The sequence below is a fragment of the Scleropages formosus genome, chromosome 9 (genome assembly GCF_900964775.1).
Source record: "Scleropages formosus chromosome 9, fSclFor1.1, whole genome shotgun sequence".
NCBI classification, from domain to species: Eukaryota; Metazoa; Chordata; class Actinopteri; order Osteoglossiformes; family Osteoglossidae; genus Scleropages; species Scleropages formosus.
In genome coordinates, this window is record NC_041814.1 from 20,625,897 (window position 1) to 20,652,348 (window position 26,452).

The 26,452-nt window shown below is 41.5% G+C and overlaps 1 protein-coding gene across 1 annotated transcript in view; it reads right to left on the minus strand.

Moving 5' to 3' along the window:
• LOC108935419 (aryl hydrocarbon receptor repressor-like) overlaps window positions 1-25,247 on the minus strand; it is a 67,756-nt gene extending 42,509 nt beyond the window's left edge. Inside the window, exons 1-3 of the mRNA XM_018753997.2 lie at window positions 24,973-25,247; window positions 24,406-24,478; window positions 22,110-22,291 (exon numbers count right to left, since the gene is read on the minus strand). Of these exons, the coding sequence (XP_018609513.1) occupies window positions 22,110-22,291; window positions 24,406-24,467 (244 nt within the window). The 5' untranslated portion in view covers window positions 24,468-24,478; window positions 24,973-25,247. The remainder of the gene's footprint in view (window positions 1-22,109; window positions 22,292-24,405; window positions 24,479-24,972) is intronic.
• Between the last annotated feature and the right edge of the window lie 1,205 nt (window positions 25,248-26,452).

Sequence of the window (26,452 nt, forward strand, 5' to 3'; positions counted from 1 at the left end):
ACAAGAGAAGAATGGGCAAACAAATGGGAAGTGCCAGTTCAGTGCTCTTCTGAGTCAAATGTACGGTAGCTTTGTCACATGAGGGCAAATTTAGTCACTGTGTTACATCAAAATGCTTGAGCAAAACTGCGATGAAATTCTGCTGCTGGTGTCAGAACCCTGTGAAGGAACAGTTTTATTGAATGCTGTGCAGACTATTTCTAAATGTTCATTTGCATCTTCACAGAAAATTGGGTCATTTGTTTCTAGGGGGTTTCATACCTGAAGGTCCAGCATACATTTAAAATTAAAATAAGACAATACACGATTTGAAAAACAATCGGTGTGCTTTAAACTCATTGCCTTCCTAGATTTTATTTATTTGGCTGTGTATTAACTGTTCTAATTTTACTTCACCGTTCACATAAAGTTATGACCCCATACATTAATCGAGTAATAATGAAGAACATCATTTGTGCAACAGTGATTTTTTTTTGACTGAAAGCATAGAAAGCCATCTCAATTGTATCATACTGTGTAGTTGGAGAGATCTGAGAAGAATACAGCTGGAGCTTCCTGTGGTTCCTGCCAGCACCTTCCCCCATGGAAGGAAGGGCCTGAACCACAGCAGATGGGGGGGAAGCCTGTATTGCAAAAGGTGTCACGCTGATTGCTATGCGTTGACCATTACGCAGCACAGGGGTTTCTCCCCATATACCAACAAGGTGAACATGAGAACCATAAAGCTACAGAGACCCAGAAGTGAATCATTTTCCCCAGCAATTATACTGTGGATACACTCCATGATCGAGGTCATAGTTTGGCTTTTTACACATGTTAGAAGCTCAGAACCAATGAGACAGAGCCTTGTCTAAACTGACAAATGCTGGCAACATTACAGAAACCCCCCCAGGCACAACCCAGGTGCTTTCCATGTCTCTTGGCTTTTAGTTTATAAGTACCATTGTTATAAACAGGAAATATACTCACATTACCTAATCACAGTAAAAATGTTGTGATCATAGGTAAATCACACGTTGGAGGCTGTACATCATAAAGGATTCCACTAACAGTAACTACATACTCTGTAGTACTTTAGACAGATTAATTTGACTGTTCGGTGGGGTGAAATGTGTATTCTGTCCAGTTTCATTATGTTATTTACAGTTCATTTAATGCATCTGTACAATAAAGTATACAGTAAATTAATAACATCAGCTATTCAGTGTAAATGTAATCATATTTCCCATTATATTTCCCTTCAGGAAAATTAAAAGCCATAATATGTTGTTTGCAATTCTTTAAATAAAACTCTATTTGAAGTGAAAACATCCATGTTGAAATGAGAAAGGCAGACCAACACTGTGGAACAGTCAGACTTGTACACCTAGGGTTAACGGTGAATTCGAGGATGAACAATGACATAAATCTATTCTCTTCTTTGAGATGTCACCATCAACGGTTCTCCAAGTTAGTTGAGAAATGTCTGTGTATTTAACTCAGACACTCCTGCACATGTGATGGATAAACAACTGTACCTATAGCAATGAAGAGACAATACTGAAAAAAAGGTCAAAAAAAGGTAGAGCAAACAAAACAGACAAACTAAAGCAATCCATGTGCATCTTTCCTGCCCATGTGTGCAGCCAAGTGTTTATAGATAGGTGTGAATATGAGATTCTAGGGGTGCAAGTTACATGTTCAAGTGTTTGAATGGATCTTTTTGTGTGTGTGTGTGTGTGTGTGTGTGTGTGTGTGTGTGTGTGTGTGTGTGTGTGTGTGTGTGTGTGTGTGTGTCACGGGATCTTCCAAGCCTGCAAGGCAGGGTGTGAGAGTGTTAGTTTAACTTCAGCGGTTAGCATCCTCAGACACCAGCGGCAAGAAATTACAAGGCACAGCTCATTCCTTAGACTGACAAATGACAACAGAAAACACACAATTTTCCTGCTTGCCCCACAACACCATATTACTTACCAAAACAGAAAAAGCTACTTAAAATAGTCAGAGTGACGGTTACACCTTTTGTCAAGACAAAGTTGAATCATTTGAGGAAAGTGTTGTTTGTCAAAATGTTGAAATCTCAGTTATTTCAGCTGCCAAGTGATTTGATAAATTATTAAATCTTTTCATATCAGTATTCAAGCAACAATGCATTTGAAAATATTTATACTTTTTTTGCTCCTCTTCATTCAATGCCTCCACAACAATGGTATATATTTCTTTTATTTAATAAATATTTCAATAATTTATTACCACCCACGCAGACAAAAAATTGTTTTGTATCGCTCCGTTTCAATAAGAACACCACTACCATTCCAGAGAACAGGATAACAAGAACTTACAGTAAAAATTATTACTGACATGCAAATGATTAGACACATGAACAATTTGTGAAACTATCATGTAAACACTGAGCTATCAAACCAAAACAGCTACAGTCTTTCCAGACATAAAAACTCAAATTTACTTACATTTTGCAAAAATGTCTGACAACAGCAAGTATAAAAATATAAGAAACAGCAACATGAGAGTGAACATGAATCATAAACATGACATATGACAGGTTGGATCACTGAACTAAACTCCTTCATGACGTATCGGGGTCATTTTATCATAGTTTGCACAACATTGCGTGCAAACAGATTAGTATCCTGTAGATCCAATTGTCCACAAAGAGTAAAAAGCTGCTTGCCCATGAATGTTTCCTTTGAGCCGATGATGAAGCAGTACACAGACTGTTTTTATCCAGTAATGAGGATGATGCTGCTTCAAAAGCGCCAGTCTTTGAATTGATGTTATTATACCTTTTCTTCCCTTATGCTCCTATTTATTTGTGCAGACTAATATGATGTTGAACCCTACAATTAGATAATGCATTAAAATGTGTATGCTTGTGTATGGAGGGGGGTGCGGTGGCGCAGTGGGTTGGACCGCAGTCCTGCTCTCCGGTGGGTCTGGGGTTCGAGTCCCGCTTGGGGTGCCTTGCGGCGGACTGGCGTCCCGTCCTGGGTGTGTCCCCTTCCCCCTCCGGCCTTACGCCCTGTGTTGCCGGGTAGGCTCCGGTTCCCCGTGACCCCGTAAGGGACAAGCGGTTCTGAAAATGTGTGTGTGTGTGTGTGTGTGTGTGTGTGTGTGTGTGTGTGTGTGTGTGTGTGTGTGCTTGTGTATGTGTGTGCCCAACTTTGAATATGTATGGAAGGAAAACATTCTGGACGAGAAATGAGGCTTTCATACAAAAGGCAAAGCCCGAGACAGGATTTTATGGGTGACATATGTTCACGTGACCAACTTCAGCAGTAACCATTGACTCTCACCTAGGAGGATTTAACAACTGCTGGGGGACAAAAAGCTAAACATCTCAAGTTCCTTGTAAATAATTCCTTCACAAAAGAAATGACTCCTGGTCTAATTCTTAAACCCTTATAGCAGGAAGTATGTATCTGTGGAAATCTTAAAATGTGATGATGGAAGACTGAAGTAGTTGAAATGATGAAACACAAGAAATGCAGGAAGATGAAGGTGGGGGGTAGGGGTACAGAGAACCATTAAAAACCAAAGGCTTTGAAAGTGAAGCCTCGTAAAACATACAGTCTGTCGTTTGGATCAACGGGGGGGAGGGTCCTGTCCTGATCCTGATTGGAATAATGCGGCATTAAAGCATGCTATCTGATGGAAACAAAGGGCGAAGCGTCAGCAGGGGAAATGAAACGTCCCATTTCGGCACGCAAGCTATGCGGGGGAATCTGCCAACGACGGGTGAGCTTCTGCTCAGCACAAGAGCAACAATCAGACCCTTCGAAGGCCAGAGTAAACATAACACTTTGGGCAAAGTAAACGGAACCTGGTGCTGGATCCCACCCATGCACAAGCATCCAACAGGCAGTGCTACACTGCACAGATGTCAAACTTGCTCTGAAACCAGATTTCTTTCTGCTTGTGGGGTTGGATGTTGAAGCAAAAACTTTGAACTTTAGGACTGTTATCATTCAGATCATTTATCTCCTGAAGAAAATTGGGATGCTTCCACTAAGAGTGCTACAAATAAGTGGAAATAAATGAATAGAGAATACAGAGAGGAATAACGTGAAAAGGAGAAAATGACCCCTGAGTCTTGCTGGAATTTGTAATTTACATTTTCTGTTAAGCTTCAATCAAAGTAAATGACAAAGTATGAAGCATACAGTAATAGTGAACATGGCTTCTTTGCTACTCCTCTACTTTTCAGTAATTCAATACTTTCAGACTTTTCAACAAAAACAATAATTAAATATCCACCATTATAATAGCTCTTCTTTGAAGGGTTTTGACAAACATAATCCTGTTAGGTCAGGATATTTACGAACAATTAGGTTTTGCTCCGAAATAAAACTATACAATTATCAGTGTTGCTAATATGTTGATTTATTTAACCATTTATGTTTCAGAGGCTTTTTAGGTTAGAACAGTGAATATATCTGACTTGCAACTGAATGTCTATTGTTTTTGTTCCGCCAAACAGGTTTTTGCCTACAGAGTCTACAGTTGTTAATATTCATGCCATACATCCCTAAAATCAAAACTGTGATCAGAAATTAGACATCAAATAAAATCAAGACTGAAATCAAATGATACATACATCCACTGAATGCCCTGACTTATGGAGACATCAAGAGGAAGACACTTCTCTCTGTGAAACTAGGAAACTAGCTTCCTCTTCAGTGGTACCCCAAGTTTGCAGTGTCTTGGTCATTGACATAGCCACTGATGCATCACAGAGAGAGACGAGATGCAATGAACAGAACACCAGAATAGCAACAGAGAAATGTACACCTTAGGTAGAGACAAGTTCAGAATGTCATATGGTGTTAGAATCTGCATATCCAAAAGCCAGCTACCAAATGTATTCAATTTCAGAGTGCTGCATTTAAGTTCTTCTAAAACGACACACCTGGGGTAGGCTTGAGATATTCCTGTACATTATAATGAGAAAATGAAAATAAACATATCAATTATTGTAAACATAAACCATTGTTAAACATCTCTGAGCTGTCAGGTGAAAGGCTTAATAAGATTGCAACAAGTATTATATATTTATTAAATTAAAATGCTACAATAAACATCTAATTTTTATGGGTTTCAAATTTTCTGGATTCAATGGGAGAAGCCTTTTTCAATTAACATACACTTTTTCTTTAATAAAATTCCAACGTTTCTATCTTGAAAGAAGAAGCCACATGACACCAACTCTCTGACTACTATGAAACAACAAAAATAAATCTGATTATGTTTTCCTTGAAATCATAGATAATTCTAAACTTTAGAGTCACAAAGTCCAGTTACACGACAAAACCCATGAGTGCTGAATGACATTATGTCATTACAACCCACCAAAGTCAGAAGTCAGCCCTCAAATCTTGCAGTGTTAGGGTCAGAGTACAGCTATTTACAGTAGAACACTAAAAACATACCTTCCTTTCTTCTGCATTACAAATTACGCCTCTGGGCTCAGGGACTGTGCCAAGGAGTAGTCACGCAATGCTCTTAGTGAATAACTGAAGCATTCATTACCCATAACTGTCCTGTGCCACTTCTCATTGAGGGCAATTACTCCCTTATGTGCTTGGAACCTCCAGTTTGCTATGATCCCCTGAACTGCTGCTTTAATTTTTTTCTTCTTCTCTTTCTTTCTACCCCTCCATTCCCAATAGAAATATATTTTGTCATGTTCACTCACGCTGCCATGAAGCAAACCCTACGTCTGCCAGCAGTGACACTGCGCCCTTCATATGTAAGGACCGAATGTTTCACCGACAGGCAGCTGGCCACGCCAAACAGAAATCCCTTTTTTTCCACAGGCAAATTTGTTTCCTCTCTTCTAAACATGGAACCAAACCCAAAAAGCTCTGCAAATGTCAGACAGAAAGAAAAGACAGAAAAGTTCTTTGTACCAAGTCCAAACCATCAGGAATTTCATTGTTATTCTTCTAAAAGGAATTCTCTGTCATTTCCACTTGTAACTGGAATTTGCTGACGAAAAATAATTGAGAGGTATTATTGCTGTGTGACGAAAAAAAAACATATAAATAAGTTAAAGGTTTAAATTAGAGACCTCTGTTGTTGCAAATGATTTTAAAAGGAAGTTTAACAGGGTAATTTTCAGGCAACCTCCGCTCTTAATTAGAACGAGATAAACCAGTTCCATGTACAGACACAAAAGTCCACACACCCATAACTTCCGCTGTGAACCATCCATAGCAGCACTCCTCTGTTGATGAAGTCTCAGCAAGAAAATCTGTAACCCCGTCCACAGACAGACTCCTCTGTCCGCCTCCAGGCTGGAAAGTATGCAACCATATGACATCAAACAGTGACTCTTTAGATCCAGTAATTGAGCTTCGGCTGAAAAATGTCCTAACATACATACACACTCTGTAACATTGTTTCCTAATTACTAAATCTGTACGGAGAGTAGGCACCACAGCAGCACAGTGGATAGCACTGGTGCCTCATACCTCCTGGGCTGTTGGCTCAGACATGGGTTTGAACCCAGCTCAGTCTGGGTGGAGTGTGCATGTTCTCCCGGTGTTTGTGTTGATATGCTCTGGTTTCCTCTTGCAGCCCACAGACATGTGTTTCAGGTGAACTAATGACCCTAAGTTGCCCATAGAGTGTGTATGTGTGAGTAAATGAGTGTAAATGGTGTACCTTACCTCATGGCCTATGCTTTCAGGATATGCTGTGGATCACTGCGATCCTGCACTGGACAAGCACTTATTGACAATGGATGAATGGATATGCAAGTACACATGTACAGATACTCTTCTTCACATTGTATTCTCTGCATAAAGCTACATATTCTGTATGTATAACTGTGCAGAACAGACACTAAACTCTAGATACTATCAGATGGTAAACAAAACTGCAGCCTTTGGCATGCTGCCTTTTCTGCCGTAATAGCTGTGAGACACAGCTATTAGCATGGAACATTGTCCACAAGAAACAGGAACTCAGGTGATTTAAAGAGGTATGAAGAATACATGAGGATACATAATGCACCCATCTCTTTTCAGTGCAGGAGTCCTGTGGCAAGGTGATCGCTATTTAATGTCCAGCAGGAGGTGAGGTTTACAATGTCACTGCCACCGTATGCCTCATTTGCTGACAATAGGGTCAGTGATACTCAACAATGGTTCGAGCCATATTGCTTACGGCCAGCTACCGCTTGTAAAGGTAGCGCACCGATGATACTGTAGTGCTATGATATGCTGTTGGCACAATGACAAGCTGCTGTTATGGGTGTAGCACACCTGGATCCCTCTGCCGAGATCCCACTACTCCTCAAAAGCGATCACGGACCAGGAGTAAAAATGACTCCAGCAGGAGGACTTTTTAAAACTAAGAGTAGTCAAACCATAATTAGTGCATTTGCCAATCCTGTTACATCCACTGTAAGCTTATTGTAAGCCACCCAGCTTGAGTCAGAGAACACAAGTGTGAGACCTAAGCGCTTCTGATACAAGAAGCAAAAAGTGAAGTGCAGAACATAGTGAAACAGAAAATGTAACAGTCTTAAGTTTTTGCATTCAAATATGGCACAGTGGTTAAAATTACCCACAGCAAAGTCCCTTTAAAGCCACTGGTGCTGAGCAGAAGTAATGACTTTCAAACAGCTCAGCTGGGACACTGAATAAAATGAGGAGTACATAACACAGAGCAGGGAACAATTTGTCCTGCATTTGTTTCTTTAGTCATTGGGGTGAAAATAAACTCCCCACATTTTAACAGGTTTTTTTTAAATTCTCATTTTACTGTTGGCCAACAGTGTTGGCAACATCTGTACCATCAGAAAAAAAATTCTTTTAAATTTTATGTTTTTTTCTTAATGTTTATTAAGCGTGATTAAAAACCACGTCCTACTGATATAAAACTTTGATCCTTTTAAGTTAGTCCTTCATAATATAATCTACCACAACATTGTATGCCTAATTAAAAAAACGAATCTTTTTCACAAGAGCTAAAGTACAGCGCATCAGTGTATCTTCAGATGAATACAGGTAACAAAGAAAAAGGAAAACTAGTCGGTTTGTTCAGCAGCATTTCATTCAGCGGTGTATGAAGTATTTCTTGAAGGATGGACAGACGCATTCCAGCCAGAGTTTAGAACATTCTTCTCTGCAAAGTTTCCAGGGTTACTAATATGTTCCTAGAGACACCAGCCACATTTGGATCCATGGCATTCTCACCTTCAAGGACCAGAGGTCCAGCTGGGCTGCTTGCCTAACCCTCACCATGTATAATTACAGTGGACAGTGGAGTTCAGAAATAATTACAGGTCCGCAAAGCTTGTGTCCTTGACAAAAGGAGTAAAATGTCACCCCAGATGGCTGCAAGAAAACATCTCCCTGGGTCCATCATGCATTTAACCCTGATCACTTAAACAGGAACAAAAAGATTCTTGCGTAGTTTTTTCCATTCAATTTTAGAAATAAATGTACTAATAAAACAGTTCTGAGAAATAATGACTGCGAGTTGAAAATACTGATCCAATTCTTCTGGAATTTAATTTCTAATATCAAACAAGGGTTTATCTTCGCAAGTAAACTAAATGAAGAATGTTTTGGTCATTGTTAATGAAATAACATGTTTAGTAAGTTATTCATCTTTCAATTTTATGGATATTTACTTAAGAAACCAGTTTACATGTTTATGAAAACAAATTTGTGGATCTTTGACCCTATTAACCAACATTTCCTTTTTCTGTATTCCTGTTTTTGTTTTCTGAAACTGAACTTTCAAACAAACATGTGAGAGAGAAACAAAGAGAGAGAGAGAGAGAGAGAGAGAGAGTGGCAGATTCAAGACAGACTCAACGTCTTCTGTGCAGTAGGTGACATCTGAACTTCAACAATCTTCCAGGTTAGGAGTTTAACAACAGCGAATAATTTGAAAAAATTGACCCAAAAATGTGTGTAGTAGAACCGAAATGTGTGCATCAGAGAACAACAAGTATATATCAGTAAAGAAAATATTTGCCATTAGTTTCAGTTACACGAGGGGGGAGTGTGGTGGTGCAGTGGGCTTGGCTGGTGCCTGCTGTGCGGCAGGGTTCGAGTCCTGCTTGGGGTGCCTTGCGATGGACTGGCATTCCTTCCACGGCGCTTCCCCTCCCCCCCTTAGCCCTGTGCCCTGTGCTTCCGGGATAGGCCCTGGGTTGCCACTACCCTGCTCGGGACAAGCATCTGCTGACGTTGGTTGGTTCAGTTACACATAATAAGCTTTGCCAGAGCAAAATTATCCACAAACAGGCAGTAAGGTATGTGCATCATGTGCCACTGAAAATGCTTTACATTAATGTACACTAATGCTATACTTCAATGAGAAAAAGAGCCAATGAAAACAACTTCATAGCCCACTCATTCTTAAGAAACACTAAAGACAAAATCAGTGCACATTCTACAAACAGAGAGAGAAGTGGATACAATCTGATCTGAAATGATTTACATTCAGTTGGCATGCCTACTTACATGTCACACACACACACACACACATTTTCAGAGCCGCTTGTCCCATACGGGGTCACGGGGGAACCGGAGCCTACCCAGCAACACAGGGCGTAAGGCCGGAGGGGGAGGGGACACACCCAGGACGGGACGCCAGTCCGTCGCAAGGCACCCCAAGCGGGACTCGAACCCCAGACCCACCGGACAGCAGGACTGCGGTCCAACCCACTGCGCCACCGCACCCCCTCCTACTTACATGTCCTAAGAGAAAAACCCCACTGAAGTTCTACCTGTTCTAGTGCATCAGTTACAGAGGGTGACAGGTCTCCATTCAGGGAGTCTTCCAGCAGCAATTTTATGTTTACATCAATTCTTTCTCCCTCCTCCTGACTCAATGTGAGTAACTCAGTATGTAGAATTTAATGGACTCCATGTTGCATAACTATGCACAAAATATGATTCCTTCTAATAAATACTTTTTCTGCTCAGTTCACAGTTATTTCAAGGATAGAAGGGTGCTAAGCATTAACGTTCCATAATCTATATAGTTAAATCTGTGAAATTTACACACACACACAAACACACACACACACACACACACACACACACACACACACACACACACACACACACACTGGTTGAAGTCGCTTGTTCCAAGTGGGGTCGCAACGAGCCAGAGCCTAACCCAGCAACACAGGGCACAAGGCTGGAGGTGGAGGGGGCACACCCAGGACAGGATGCCAGTCCGTTACAAGGCACCCCAAGCGGGACTGGAACCCAGACCCACCAGAGAGCAGGGCCCGGCCAAACCTGTTGTGCCACTGCGCCCCCCTTGTGCAATTTACTTCTGGATTAAAAAAGTTTTTAGGAATTATGTCTATCTAAATAATTTGCCTCTACAAAGCCACAAGTGCAGCCAAAGGGAATCACAGTGAATCTGTTGCATCACTGTCAATGCACACATTCTCTGTGAGGATGCACTTGATATTTAGTGATATACGGTGCATTTTGCCACCATATCAAATGAAATGGCTCTGGATACAATTATCAGTTAAATTGTTATAATTGAAATTTCACTTGTTTTATGTTACTTGCACTAGTTGCTTTGACTTCTCTGACTCCACTCTCCTCTGTAACACCTTGCATCACGCTACTGATTACCCAAGTGAATTGTTAAACTGGTAAATTTTGAGAGTGAGGAAAATATGCACAGTCATGATGAATGTGGTAAGAATATGGAATGAGTTTTGCTCAGCAAAGGTCCAGGGGGTTATGAAACGGAAGTGGCCGGAGCATGACATCTTACTGACGTGATCGAGAGGGGCCAGAGTTCCTGTTGCCACACTCTTCCCCATTGAAAGGCCTTATTTATAGCAGGAGCAGACACTTATTACCAAACCCACTTCCTCACTTAAGCACGCCGCGACCCCTCGCCCCAGACTCTGTGTCCGCACAAACAGGCCCTCAGACCAGGACCAATTCCATTGGCCAACTGGGGACCAAGAAAACAAAGGAAAGAGCAAGTAGGGAAGAAATTAAGACTCTTAAGACGAAAATACGGCTGTAAGACATCTATGAAAAAAATAAAAAGATGTCAGCTTCTACAAAACGCTCCACTGAATCCAGTATTTCTCACCTGAAAATGCTACGAAAAGCACGTCAGTACTACAGGAGCACTAAGGGCTGAGCAGGGCTGGAGAAAAAGCTGATGGTGAAAGAAGCTTTACACTTGCCCTGGGGTTATGTTGAGACACCATTGTATTTGTTTTCTTACTCACACATTTGTGGTGTACGTAATGTTTTTGTGCATGTAAAGGAGGTGTACAGTCCTCCCATTACTCTCTCAGGAAGCGCATTCCTTTCCATAATAACCCCTCTGGACAAATACACTCTCAGTGGATGCTTTGTTATAAAAAGAAAGTGTCTGTGACACTGGTGAAAACTTTGCTGCAATGGCACCAGTTAGTGCTTGGAAAAATTTTACAAAAGCTGCAAAAAATAGAAAATATTCCCAGGAGAATGTTTTCAAAAATGGTTTCAGCTGAGAAACAAAGAAAAATGACCCTGCTTGCTCACTTTCAGTATCCGCTTGTCCTACTCAGGGTTGTGGTTACCTGAAGCCTACCTTAGAATCACAACACGCAAGGCTGGGTGTTTTACCCTGGACACGGTTCCACTCCACTGCAGGGTAGCCACACACACAGTCACACACATAAGCACTCACTATGGGAAAAGGAGAGGATCCAGTTCAGCTTAACTGCTTGTCTTTGGATGTGTGGGTGGAAACCGGAGCACCCAAAGAAAATCCACACAAATACAGGGAGAACACGCAAACTCCACACAGACTGAGCTCAAACAGCCTAGGTGCTGAGGTGGCAGTGCTACCTGCTGCATCACTGAAAAATAAATATTTAAAATCTTAAATTCCAATACTGTTCTGTGTTAAACTTCTGTAACATCAGTTGCATCTTTTAAAAGTACTCCCTCAGATTAGGGGTATAACTAAGGGTACAACTAGTCAAGTACTGGAGAACTAAAAAAATATTAAGAGTGGTACTCAAAAGAGTCATACACAGGCTTGCTTGAACACTGGAGGAAAAGCCCACATATGCCACTAAATATTAAGTTTTTTTTTCCTTTTTTGACAGTGCAGCATGGCCCTGCCATGAAGTGCACTCTGATAAGATTCACCTTAAATCACCTTAAATGTGGCATTCACACACACACACTTTCAGAACCGCTTGTCCCTTACGGGGTCACGGGGAACCGGAGCCTACCCGGCAACACAGGGCGTAAGGCCGGAGAGGGAAGGGGACACACCCAGGACGGGACGCCAGTCCGCCGCAAGGCACCCCAAGCGGGACTCGAACCCCAGAACCACCGGAGAGCAGGACTGCAGTCCAACCCACTGCGCCACCGCACCTCCTATGTGGCATTCAATTGACTGAAATTAAAAGGACCTGATGCCAGAGATGACTGCTCATCCACAAGAATAACCCAACTGTATTTCCACAGTTGGGGGCACGGTGGTGCAGTGGGTTGGACTGGGTCCTGCTCTCCGATGGGTCTGGGGTTCAAGTCCTGCTTGGGGTGCCTTGCAACGGACTGGCGTCCTGTCCTGGGTGTGTCCCCTCCCCCCTTCAGCCCTACACCCTGTGTTGCTGGATTAGGCTCCAGCTCCCCGTGACCCTGTATGGGACAAGCGGTTCAGAAACTGTGTGTGTGTGTGTGTGTGTGTATTTCCACAGTAGGGAGCAGTATGTCACCTGCAGAGGGTTCTAACAAAACAAGCACTCAAGAAGGGACAGGGTGAACCCAAAAAGTGTAGAGGGACACACAGCTACCTTGGAAGCATTTTGATTTACAGTGGACCCCACTTGCACCCTCCTACATGAAGCCCTCAGTAACATGTCTACATGCGACATAGCTTGAGGTGGCCTTGAGGTTTTACACACGATGTCTGACTCCTTCAACCTGTGACTCCATGGCCAAAGATGTGCTTTATTTTCACATAGTCTCTCTTCAGTTTGCATGACTGACAGATGTGGTGTCATGAGGGGCTGGGAATGGGGGGATAGAGACACAGCGGCCCACTTAGGCCAGACTAAACATATCACAATTAAACAGAGAACCTTTCTTCCACAGATCTTCATAGTCTCCACATTTGAAAAATTACATAATGGAGAGAATGTACCACGAGGTCCTGCTGAACTTAATAGAATGTTAATTATGAGAGAAAGCAGATCCATTATATTAAGCTTGAAATAAGCTCACTTAGCAATTTTTAGGATAATACAGGTGGGTCCACCAGACGGTGATTTAAAAAACTAAGGGTGGTTAGGAGACATATGTTAATGTACTCTTTTCAGATAAAGTTTCACAACTCCTCTCAGACCTTTCAGCGTGACGCTGGTCTTCAAAGGAATGAAAGCGGATAGGGCGAAAGGCGAGCGCTTCATTGATAAACACTTCCAGATCAACATGCTTGAGAAAACCTGCCCCAGTTGAATTTGATTAAAACATGGCAGCGAGCGTGGACAAGGCTGTTAAAGTGCTCCGTGAGCATTTCCCAAGCAGGACTTTGAAGTCTCGGCCCTCTTGCCCTCTGTGGCTCAGATGCAAGACGAGTGCGGTTGGCTGCCAGCTCCACAGAAAGCTCGGTGAGCGCACCACCCTACCGGCAACCAGCTGCATGAAACGCCTTATGAGGAGTGTGTGTTTTGGGCGGGGGGCTACAGGAGAGGTGGCAACACACAGTCCATACAATCAGTAAACTCATCTTCTCAGCTGAAAATGCCACAGAGACATCACTAGAGGAAAAAAGGAAACATCTGTACAAACAAGCATAGGATCGTGTGGTCTGATAGAGAAAGTCAGGCTCAGAGAAATGTAGTTTCATTATCCATGACCGAGACGCACACTCATGAAGGGATACAACTTGGTAGGTGGCCAAGAGAGCTTTACAGTTATCTGATTGTTACTTCTAGACTATGCTTGAGGGTAAATTTTCTTTAATTTCTATCATTTTTAATATTTCATATACTATTTTCATAATCTAATTGTCTAACTATAGTTAGTGCTTAAGGAAAAGGGCTTGCAGGCAAAAAGGTTGCAAAGTCAAAGACCAGGGTAGTTTGTACTTTTAAGGAAAAAGGTTATTTTGAAAAATTCTAGTAAATACGCACACACACACACATTTTCAGAACCGCTTGTCCCATACGGGGTCGCGGGGGAACCGGAGCCTACCCGGCAACACAGGGCGTAAGGCCGGAGGGGGAGGGGACACACCCAGGACGGGACGCCAGTCCGTCGCAAGGCACCCCAAGCGGGACTCGAACCCCAGACCCACCGGAGAGCAGGACTATGGTCCAACCCACTGCACCACCGCGCCCCCCTTTTCTAGTAAATATTCAGCTGTAAAAAAACTTTCGTTAACCACTTGTCCTGGTCACAATCACAGAGGTCCGGAGCCTATCCCAGAATCACAGGCCAAGAGGAGTACATTCTGGACAGGACACCAGTCCTTCACACAGTAGCCACACACATACAGTAGAAGGATTATAAAATCTTATAGTTACAATCTACTTATAATGTATTTACTATGAAGTAAACAGGTCATCTGGAGAAATTTTTTCTGCCAAACAAACTAATGCAGTTTGTGAATACATTGTTAAAAGAAGTATGCCTCTAATGAAGAAGTGTCAGATGTAATTGCCTTTCTATGCATATCTTTGGAAACACATTAACTCAAAATATGCAACATATACTATAAACCAAAAGTTTTATGCAAACGTGTAAAACTGCAAGAGGAAAATTTTGTAAATACACTACTTTAAGTCAAAGCGACAAATGGATTCAAGAGTCACAGCAGCAGGGCTTTGCCTTTGGTGAAGTCGTATCATTTTGACAGTTATTTGGAGAGACACACCCTGAGCAATATGTCAAGTGATAATCATCCAAAGACAGCAAGCAGGAGCTCATACTAGAGACAGATAAACTGTCAAGTAGCAGCTTTAACCCAAAAGTAGCCTGATACTTAAAAACTGCAACTACACCACAAGTGTTACAAATATGTACCCAGTATACAGTGTATTTTGCATTTGTGCATACAATTCACCTGAATTAATTTCACACACACCCATATGAGCATTTATATACACACACACATATAAAAGGACTGTATGGTGGTACAGTGAGTAGCGCAGTCCCCTCACAAAATCTGATCTGATTGGGCATATGTTTGAATCCACTTCAGTCTGTGTGGAGTCTCGATGTGCTCTCTGCATCTGTGCAGGTTTCCTCCAAATGGCAAGTGGTTCAAGGTGCACTGGACACTCTAAATGAACTGGTCTATGTAGGAGGGCTGGCTACCACAGAATACACTCCTATCCTGTCCAGGGCGTACTACCCCAGCCTTGAACCCAGCAATTACAGGATACGCTCTGGACCACCGTGATAATGACCAGGACACATGGAGTATTTACATATAATAGATCCTGAGAAGCTATGCATTTTATATGTGCTACTGAAAATTTTTTTAATTTCTTTCAACAGAAACTTGAATAACTTATAAAAAACTAATGAAACTAAAGCATTTATCCGTGCAAATTGAGGTTACGCTATACTGAGACAACAAACCAGTGATACAAGAAGCCCAAGTGTATGAAGCCAAAAACAAGACAAGAGAGCTTTACAGTTATCTGTTGTTTGTCTGTTGTTCATATAATGAAACAAAGTCTTTCAAAAATAATTAATACAAAATTGAATTTCAAAGAACATATTTTAATAAAAGCAACTATCACTTACAACTTGCCCCAAGGCTGCATTCTACAAGCAACTGGGAGCCACAACTGTAGCAGCACTGCTGTACTATTGGTGTAATATTTCTGTAATGCTGACGCAGAGGGTGGGGCCCACAGCTGGGACAATGAGTGCTTTACGGGCACTGACTGCTCTAGTCTGGCGTCTTGTCTGTATCGGGAAACTTGAAGGTACGTTAGTGGACAAAACTAGAGCTGAGTGGGAACAAGCAGGTTTGCACAAAGCCTTCTTTAATATCATTTACTGGGACAGAGGGGGCAATGTTGGCAGTTCAACACCAGCTCAAAGTGGGTCATCATTAAGGGTTACAATTTGCTGAAAATACACCACTGTGATAAAGGCAAACAAATAATAATAAAAATAATAATACTAATAATATGTGGTAAACATCATAACTAGGGGGGTATGGTAGCGCAGCAGGTTTGACCAGTACCTCACTGTTTGGCGGGTATGGGGTTCCTTGTTTCTCCCTGTGAGTGCCTCCCCAACATACAGAAGACAGCACTGGCAACCCCCTTCTGTTTCCCCCTCGCCATGAAAACCACACGGGTTGTTGCTATGGGTCAGGCATATGATGTCGATGGCATCAACAAACATCATAATTCAATAATAATATAGTCTGTCTTTTTATATGTCTGTATATATAGCTAATAATAATAACTGATAGCATAGTGATTAGAGCTGCTCCCTTTGCACCCAAATGTCATAGGTTCAAATCCTTTCTCCAGCAATTCTACCCTTGACCAAGGTACTTACACTAAAATTAGCCCAGTAAAATTACCCAGCTGCATAAATGGATACATAAGTGTAAGTAGCTTAACATTTTCAGTTGAAAAACATCAGCTAAATGAATAAATATGATAATAATACCATGATTCCTATAGTTCCATGATAGGCCTCCTAATTAGTTGGGTTTTAGTGAAGCTAGCATGGACTTAAGGGTAACAAAGCACAGTGCTGGGTTTCAGAGGCCACTGGGCTTTCCAAGAACAAACCGCTCACAGCAGCTGAAATAAATATAGGAAAAAACACAAAGGAGGAAAGGTATTCAATCCTCCAAAATAAATATTTAAAGGGGTGACTAATTAAGATGCTTACTGTGACGGGCAGATAAACATGACAACACAATTACACATCTGCTGGAAACAACCCAGAGCTCAACTGAAATGTTGGCTTTGATACAGAAGAAGAGAAAATGCAGGTATGATTATGATCAGGTGTGGAAGTTGCACCGTAGCAGCCATTAAAAAAGCACTAGAGAGCCCCCCATGTATAGTGAGGCTACATGTGGAAGTGCAGGTGCAGAACTTTGTTCCTGCTCACACCCCTGGGACATTTGAACTGGCTACCACTTAGGGAGGCCACTGTTTCACACACATTTCTTCTTCAGGCATAGTACAGTTCCTACCTGCCATACAAGGTCTCTGCTTCCAGAATTCAAAGTTAAAAAAGTCACAACTCACAGCATCTGTATACACATTACTGGAGACAATAATAGGCTTTAACAGTAACATCATCATAATATTAATAACATTACATCCATCTACAGGAAAGACTTTCAACTCTTCTACAATATAATATTTTCATTTTCATCAGCTGCTTGTCCTCTGCAGGGTCACAGTGGTCTGTAGCCAATTCTAGAAGCATATAGTATATTTTGCGTTTACAACTGAAATGAAAAAACTTTGGATTGTGGCAGGAAACTATGCCAACAAGCTATGCCACTGTGCCTTCCTGTTATTATTATTATTATTATTATCATCATTAGTTGATGCTTTCATTAAAGGTTCCTGGAGCCTGCATATGTCACCCCTGGATTCTGTAGCGCACAGTACAATCCTCCCTGATGACACTACACTTCAGCAGATGTTAGGAGTCATGATGGATGCATGGTGCAGGATGGTGGTTGTATAGCGTAGTTTACACAGCCTCACAAGGGTAACAGTCAACAGTCTACCTGTCCGCCATTACCTGGCCACACTCTACCTAGTGATTAAACGTTAATGGGACCTTCTGATCTCTTAGGGTTAGAGAAGCATGGAATGGAACAATCAGTGACCTCTGCGCTTTTATGTAGCCTGGCAACGTATGAATCAGTGGTGGTAATTTAAAAGCACGCTGACAGACATGCAGCACATGGTGACATCATACCATAAGACACGTGACTAACACCCGGTGGTTTATTTACCATCCTTGAAATCTAAAACTGAGATCGTTTTACATGCCAAGCTCCTCTCATGATTCTATATGTGATGTATAACAAAAATAACCTTTCTCCTTCTTACATTGTAAGACTGTAGTATTGTTCTAGTGTAGAGCCTTCTTCTGACCAACACCCACCATCCAGGCTATGCGATCTGTATAAACTGCTTGGGGTGACTGTTAAACACCATGGACATTACATAATCCATACCAGACACCCCACCTTTTCCCCCTCCCCATAAAAAAGTGCACAACGAGATCTACCTGAAAATAGCCTGTCCACTTGACCTCAACTGTGGAGGAACTGCAATGAGCAAATTTCTAGTCTGTGCTGTCCTCTTTCCTGTTGCTATGTGTTTGTGCTGTTTATGTGTTTTGCTTGGTTATTTTCTCCTCCAATGCGTCCTGACACATTTCCCCTTTTTCACCATCCCTCTGCTGACACACCGGTCTCTCATGCTGCCCCTCTAGCGGTTTTGGAGCAGTGCAGTGCAGCTTTTAGAACAGTCAGCAGGACAGGGTCTGTGCAATAAGTACAGTTATACTCCCAGGCTCTACCTTAGTGTTTTCATTACACATCTTTGGGATCATCCAAAACGGGGGAACCACTTAAGAAAATAATTCTGAAGTCATCATCTTGTGCTGGCTTTTCAAAGGTTGTGAAAATGCTCCTCAGTGGAGCAAACTGTTTAAACACTGCCTTGTGGTGCATGCTATTAAAAACATCATCGCCACCAATAATCTAGGTACACAGCCACCTACACGCAAGAGTAAGTCTATGTTTACATTTATAAGAAAACAAAACATAATTGGACATTTTTTTTAATTTATGACCCTTGTCTCTGTGTATGTGTGTGTGTGTGTGTGTGTGTATATATACAGTATGTCTGTGTACATATGTATATATGTGTAAAATGTCACACCCAGGAGGTCCCTTCCAGCAATGAAAACCTTCATGCCCCAGAGTGTAACTGATACTTTTAACGACCTCGTAATCACCTGGAACTGCGTGAGGCATCGGCGAGACCTCTGTCGTCACTCTGCTCCGATGCCTGCCATCTGTGCAGCTCTCACGCAAGCCTCAGAAGAATAGCTACTGGCCCAGAATGCTACATTCCCATTGGGGCAGAGGGCTTTTTGTAAGGGCATGGAGATTGTTTTGTCCCAGCAAGATCTGTGCTTCAGTTTGCTGCAGAATCTGCTGGAGGACATATATTTGGGGGTTGGGGTTGGAAATAGTGCAGGAGACATGGACGGGTTCGGCATCGGTCACTTTCATTCAGCATCTCTCACCCCGGGCCTATCGCAAAATTTGTCTGTCTTCCGTGGACATACACAGGTGCTACTCCAACTGGACAAGAGCATTTCCAGCAATCACTTGTGTCCCCACTTCAAATGAAGGCCTAGCCCATGGTCTTACACTTTCTGTCACATTCTAGAAGAACTTACATTTCCACTTACATTTACATTAATTCATGTAGCAAACACTTTTGTCCAAAGTGACGTACATCTCAGCAAAAGTACAAGTTATGCATTACATTGAGAGGAGACATAGCTACAGACATGAAAGTCTCAAGCAAACCTAGTTTGTTCCCTACCACTTGCTGCACTGAGGTTCATCATTCAAGTAGGTGCATAAGACACAGGATTGACAAATCCCGATACCCACATCAATTACTTTTTTATTATTATTATTTTTTTTATTAAACATTAGAAGAAACACAAATGAGCAGTACAATACCAGAGTAATGGCTGAATAAACATTAACGATGACATTAACATTAATGCTGACATTGACCTAACTAGAACTGCTGTATGGGAAAATACAGATGCCAACTGTATTCTTCCAAAATAATAATAAAAAAAAAATTGTGTGCAGCCTCATAACATACACTGGCCTTTATATTTGCCAGAAAATGGAATGTTCAGGAAATAATGGTAACGAAAACAAGATGTTAAAAGTGACCGTTGGCCAAGCTTGAGCCATGTGAAGCTATGAGACTAGCCTGTTTTGACATCAGTGCTATGGAGCTGCTTGCTGCAAAATATTTTCAGATCTTTCTCACAACTGACCTATAAATAATTTAACACACAGAAGATGGGGAATGACACAGCGATTAAATGAAACCGAGCCAGACATACTAAATGCATAGATGATTAATGCTAGCAAAATATATTGGTATGTTTTTATATTACTTAAATACACATGGGAGCTTTAGAGGGAAACGTTAAGAGCAGGAATTATTATCTAACTATGTAGCATACAAAAACTACTCTGGATCCTATTTAATCAGCTATGCATAGGCATAACAAAGGTGGTGTATCTCTCCAGTGTTCATTGGTGTTTTCCCCAATATTTGTGTTTAACCCCATTAGTACCACTGCTGAACCTCAACTGTTCAGTCCAAGGTGCATATATGCCACATGGGATGCGGAGCACACTAACAAATCACTCAAAGGGTGTCTTGGAAAAAATCCTGCGGGATCCACAGGATGAGGACAGACACTGAGGCTGTCTTTGTGAAGGACTGCCTGCTACAAGCCAGTAGCGGAATAGTAAGATAATTGCTATGTGTTAATTCTGTCAAGATATTTGCTCTAATTGCCTGTGATGTCTAAATCAAATTAAGAAAAAAAAACTTGAAAAATGTGGGTTATAGAGTTTTTCCAGGACACTGCTCAACGGTGGCCGATGTTGTTTGCAAAACTTCAGAATGTCCTGGAGATCACAATGAAATCTGTTCTGACATTTACATGAAAAATGAATGAACATCATTAAAAACACTTCCTGGATGCAGCACAAAACTTAATTGAGTGAAGTTTTGAAAACAGCCATTACAGTGTGTGTTGGCTGCAGTTTCCTTGTACTGTATATTTCTAGTCAATAGAAAAAGGCTGTTTTCACCCAGCACTTACTCTCTGATGGGCAGAACTTAAATTGGTAACAGAAGTACAGTTTCTGGCGCTTTGAAATTAAAACAAACATTTACGAGGGCCCTTTGCAGACACGATGCCATTAACAGGGCATGGGGTCTTTGAAGAGTCACACATCATGATTTGGTTTTCCACACCATTCAGAACTTAAACTTGTAAGCTGAATTAAAAGCTACATGCCAGATCCTCACAAAAGACTCTTGGGACGAAGGGTGCTTTGGGACAATGTAGCTGGAGAGCAGTCTGGTTGGGACAGCGAGAGCAATTCACTCTTCAGAAAATTTTAAGCCAATTAAACAAACCATCATATATGTGGTTTCTGTTGAGATACAAGGTCTATCAGAATCTCTAAATACTACTCATCACATGGTACATTAGTGAAACATTTCCCGACACATAAATGCCCGACAAAAGCTAGGCATATTCTTGCTATGAAAAGTTTTGAGAATAACTGACGCTACAATCACAGGATTATTACATCACCACCCAACAGCTCCGTCTGTGTTTATCCTTAATCATATACGTGACAAGACTGTTTTAAATTCTTCTGTTTAATTTAAACTGCGTTAAATTTCTTTAAAATCGTACTACTGTTTTCTTTCAAGTCTTGCGGGCAGCCAAGGTTAGAAATGACATGACATCATTGTTTTCCATCTCTACGTCTACAGAGAACAATAACAATCAATGCTTCTTCTGGATTGAATTTGGGATGTCATTAGAGAGTCGATACACAACAAAGTATGAACTCAGACGATCTGAAACGATTCCAGAGGAAGTGAGTTGTAGATCTTCCATCACTCATACTCATGAAGACTAATTGAATTTTTTGGAGGTAAGTACTTTCATAACACATATTACCCAACCACAGTTATTTGGGGGATGCAGAGATATTTATATTTACAGACAGATAGAAGAATGTCCTGGAGAGGGTGTTGTGTAACTCTTGCCATCACCCACTAAATTTCAGCAATAAAAAGGCGTCAGCCAAATGAATAAACAATTTTCCTCTGTGGTCCAGAAACTCTGCCAGCATTTGCTGCATCTCGAACCTTCAAGGGTCGAATTCAAGGACCAGCCTTTACAATGGCTGATGTAAGACTTTCAAATCATTTGCTTTTTGCTTAAAGTTCCCATTATGGCAGGTTTCTCGAAAGTGAACTTAACAGTGTGCCAGAGTTTGAGGGACAGCCTTACCTTGGAAGAAGCTCTTGACCCTTAGGTAACTGACACTGAGCCGCAGAACAGACAGTTTGTCCAGCTTCGAGATGACGTCGGGAGAGAAGGGCAGCAGGCTGGCCAGGCGGTCCAGCTCTGCGTTTAACCGGTCACGGTGACGCTTAGACGGGTTGGACTTCTCGCTCACCACTGCTGGCTTCCTAAGGAAGCAACGGTAAAGCTTTAGCAAACCCTAAAAAGGCTACTTCAAGTCCAGAAACAGTAAAAAAAAAGTCACTCAAAGCTGAAAAGAAGTATACCTCAATTTACAACCCTATTAATGTCACTTACCGTTGCCATAAAACTGCATAGTAAGAATAATAATGAGGCACTAGTAATATTAAAGGGTCCACTGACTTATGACCAGCACTTATATGAGGAAGACTACCATAGAATTCCATTCCAATTTCTACGCAAGATCAAAACTTAGCCATTATGTACTGAGTCTGACATTTTAAACAAACACGCATATTTGTTCCTGCAAAAGCTATAATCTTGCTTAAGGAAGTCTTGGCCATCTTTTGGATGAGTCAAGCAATGATAAATAGTCCTCAAAAGTAATTTGCTGTAAAAAAGGTACAGTATTCGTGCTGATATTTCCACTATGTTGTAGATTATTGCTAAACTGAGAAAAAAAAAGAAAAAACTGATGGTTAGTTTCCATTCATCGGCTCAAGTTTGTTTTTAAAGTACACAGAAATTCTAATAAAGAGAAAGAACTTTTTGAAAGGTATATCTTACACGGAATTTTTTTCCACTTTGTTGTCTGCAGGTTCCAGGTTAATGTTCCTATTCGGAGGCAGAGTTCATTTTTATTTGGTTGATTTGCTTAGATTATACAAAAGCTGACAGCACCGTCTGAGTGCCGCATAACTCTTAATGGCCAAAGGTCCAATATAATGCATCGATGGTCAATGGCAGATTTGACAGATGAGGAAAACAGACGGCCCTCTTAAAGAGGATTCACACATACTGCGGAGGCAACAGTTTTGTGACAACAGCTGTGCCCAGTGAAGGACGGACAGAAGGCTCAGCACACAGCTGTGATATGCTGCTATCATACAGAAAAGCACATGGACCATGTCTGTACTGAAACCTAACAGGTGTGTTGTCCAACCCGCCTGGAACCTCACTCAATTCAGAGAGGTGACACTCCCTTTCTAGTTCTGCAGGAAGGACCCTGGTGCCTGTAACCGGTGGTACACTCAAACTCAGCCTTCAGTTTAAACTCAGACAACATGCTTCATTTAGTATCAGCCATTCAATGTCCATGTTTGTCTCGCTTTGTATTTGTTTATGTCCCTGTGAAAGGGTGCCACTGAGACGGGAAACTTTTTAAAAGTAAACACATCTAAAACTTGGTGATTAAACAAACTAGAAGTTAATAGTGCCTTTTCAATACTTTTCATTTTTGGAGTATAAAAATCTGCCTAAACCAACACCAATTCAGTTACTGCACCATCTATTCAGACAATAAGCTTAGTTTTCTTTACAGTTAACTCTGAGACATTTGTGTGTACCAATGAAATAATTATTTACTTGCAAGTAATTTTCATATTTACATATCTGATAAAATAAAGTTACTTTACACTACATTACACTAGGCACTTCAAATCTTTTATTTTAATAAACATTTATTAAAAGCTTTTATAATATGATCCTATAGTTTCACAATTACTTGCACTTCCTTCAGAAATAAACAATAACATTTTAGATTTAATGTAAACTCAACCAGTGAGAGTTGGGAGCATGACACTTAAACGATTATTTGCCCTATTCAAATTATTGTTCCTATTCAAATCAATGAGGTATAAGGACAGATGTCACACAACTGTACCTACATCTCTTGAATGACTGCTATTTTGTCTGTGTTTTCTAAAAGTTTAACAACAGCCATTGAAACCTTTTCTTTGCGGCACAAACCTCTTCGCTAAAACTTCACTCTAAGCACATTTTCTGACACGTACAACTAACATCAGCCTATTTGAAAACAATATTTCTCAAAAATTCAACATTATGCCCATCGTCATCCCTTTTTTTCTGCAGATGTTACAAGTGAATTCAAATTAAACCAAAATATTACAACAGAAAATCACAATCGGGGTAAATTCAGCTGTAATTGCATGAATGACTGCTCCCACGTCTCTCTGCAAAATTATGTCTTAATGTTGGTCATACTGGTTGGAAATACATAAGAAAAGATTTTAATACCCACATACTTGCGAAGCAGAGCTGATCGAGAATAAAAGCAGCGAAAGTAGCAGGGATACTTTACTGTTTCTGAATGGGCTTCCTTCTTTTTCTGCCAGCATACATGCAGTCCCCCGGTGGAATCATGATCCCGAGCTCTGTGAGGGTGACAGGTAACAGGTGCTTTCACATAACAGCAGACAGGAAATAATAATAATAATAATCATCCTCATCATCATCATCAGGGTTCTTGCCACACGTCTTTACTTTCCTCAAATACATATCGACCTGAAACTTTTCCATAGTGTAACTTCAGCACTATTGCTCAAATATCAATGAATAACCCACAAAAACCTGGGCTGCAGGCGGCTGGAAAAGACAGGCAACAGAAACAAAGAATGAGAAAAGCGAGGTGTATAAATAAATGTGTCATATGAATTATTGTGCTGTTACTGTTTACAGTATCATGACATCAACACTGTGTCACTGGCAGGGAAAACCAACATGATCATTTCTTTACTGTAAATAAGGAATAATAGGAATAAGAGTAAGACTCTAAGAGTATCGGTATTAAAATAAAATACCTATTTCCTCTGAATGCCAACTCTAACCATTCTGCATAAAAAAGGTAAAAAAGGCTGAAATCACTTACCGAGATGCTGCTAGTGACTCAGTATCCACTGCAAACACAGCTGAGTGAGTTAGTAAACTGACGGAAAGTGCAGCAGCTGCTTGTGCGTAAGCGCGGACAAATAAAAAGAAAAGGATGATGATGATGATAATAATAATAATAATGCCGATGATACTGGAAAAAAAAAATCGCAGTCAGAGTTGTAAAGCGTTGTTTTGGAGCGCTTAGCAGCGCTGCGGGCAGATGTGCTTCATGTTTTATACCCAATTGAGTCGCCTTCACTTCCTTGTGTTTCAGGTGGCGGATTCCTCTGAATGACAGCGCGAGCTCTTCGCACGCGATGCCTCGCAAACATGCGCGCGCGCGCGCGCACACACACACACACCAGCTCACGGTGGAGTGCGCGCGCGCGCACATTTGAGTCTGGCGGCGTGAGGGGAGGGATCACACGCGCTTTAATCCGGTACAAATCTCCCGTGAGGCTCGTATATTCTCAAAGTCTTTTTTTTTTTTCTTTTTCAAAAAAAAGTGTATTTATTGTCGCTGCGTGTCATCGTGTTCAGTAGTCGGGTATGTAAATATAAATATATAATTTTGTGTATAAAAACAGCGGCAAAAATAAATCCGGGGGGGGGGGGGGGGGAGCGGCGCGCGGGTGCTGCTGCTGTGCTGAGGCGGTCTTTGGGGCGCGCGGGACCGGTGATGCGCGGCTCTAGATAGCACGACTGTGGTGTGATTCGGGTCTTGACACGCAGTCATAAGCTTTTTCAAGATGCCTCCTTCCAGGCGATTGGGTTAGATAATCAACTTTACAATGACTTAGCCGTTTAGAGCAGCGCGCTCCCGCACTCCAGATACTCCGGGTTCGTTCGAGCCGGGAACCAGCGCCTTTACGAGTGGACAACACAATTAATTATTCTGCGAATCATCATGCGTCCGAAATACGGGTCGTTTCGTAGCCGGGAACGCAGTAGACATACTGTCTCTTTTTTATGCGTTGTAAGTTGCAACCCTGACTAGACTATTGGTGTTGTAAACCGTTACTGACGCGAGACACGGGCGCGTGGCTGAGCCTCAGGCGTTCTGCTGTGTGAGATCTTCTTTAGCACTGAATGATGTTAGACTTGTGAATGTTCATGCTCTACAGTAAGTATAATTTTGAGATCATAACTGTTGAATAAAATGGATAAGCTTTTCATGCAGCTACTCGTGTCGTGTAAGTTTGTTTCAAGAAAAAAAAAATGTGATTCGGAATTGTCGATATATTGTCGCAGCTACTCGTGCGTGGCGTAATGGTGGAAACTAGTATTAACTGTACTTTAGAATCACGTGTCTGCATCTATGCCTCTTTTTCGCTAATGCGCGCACACACACGAATGTGTACATCATGATGTACAGATGCGGGTCGTTGCGCCGAAATACTGATGCAGCAGAGTATTGACTTTTCATTCTCCGTCCCCCCGACACACACACACACACACACACACACACACACACACAC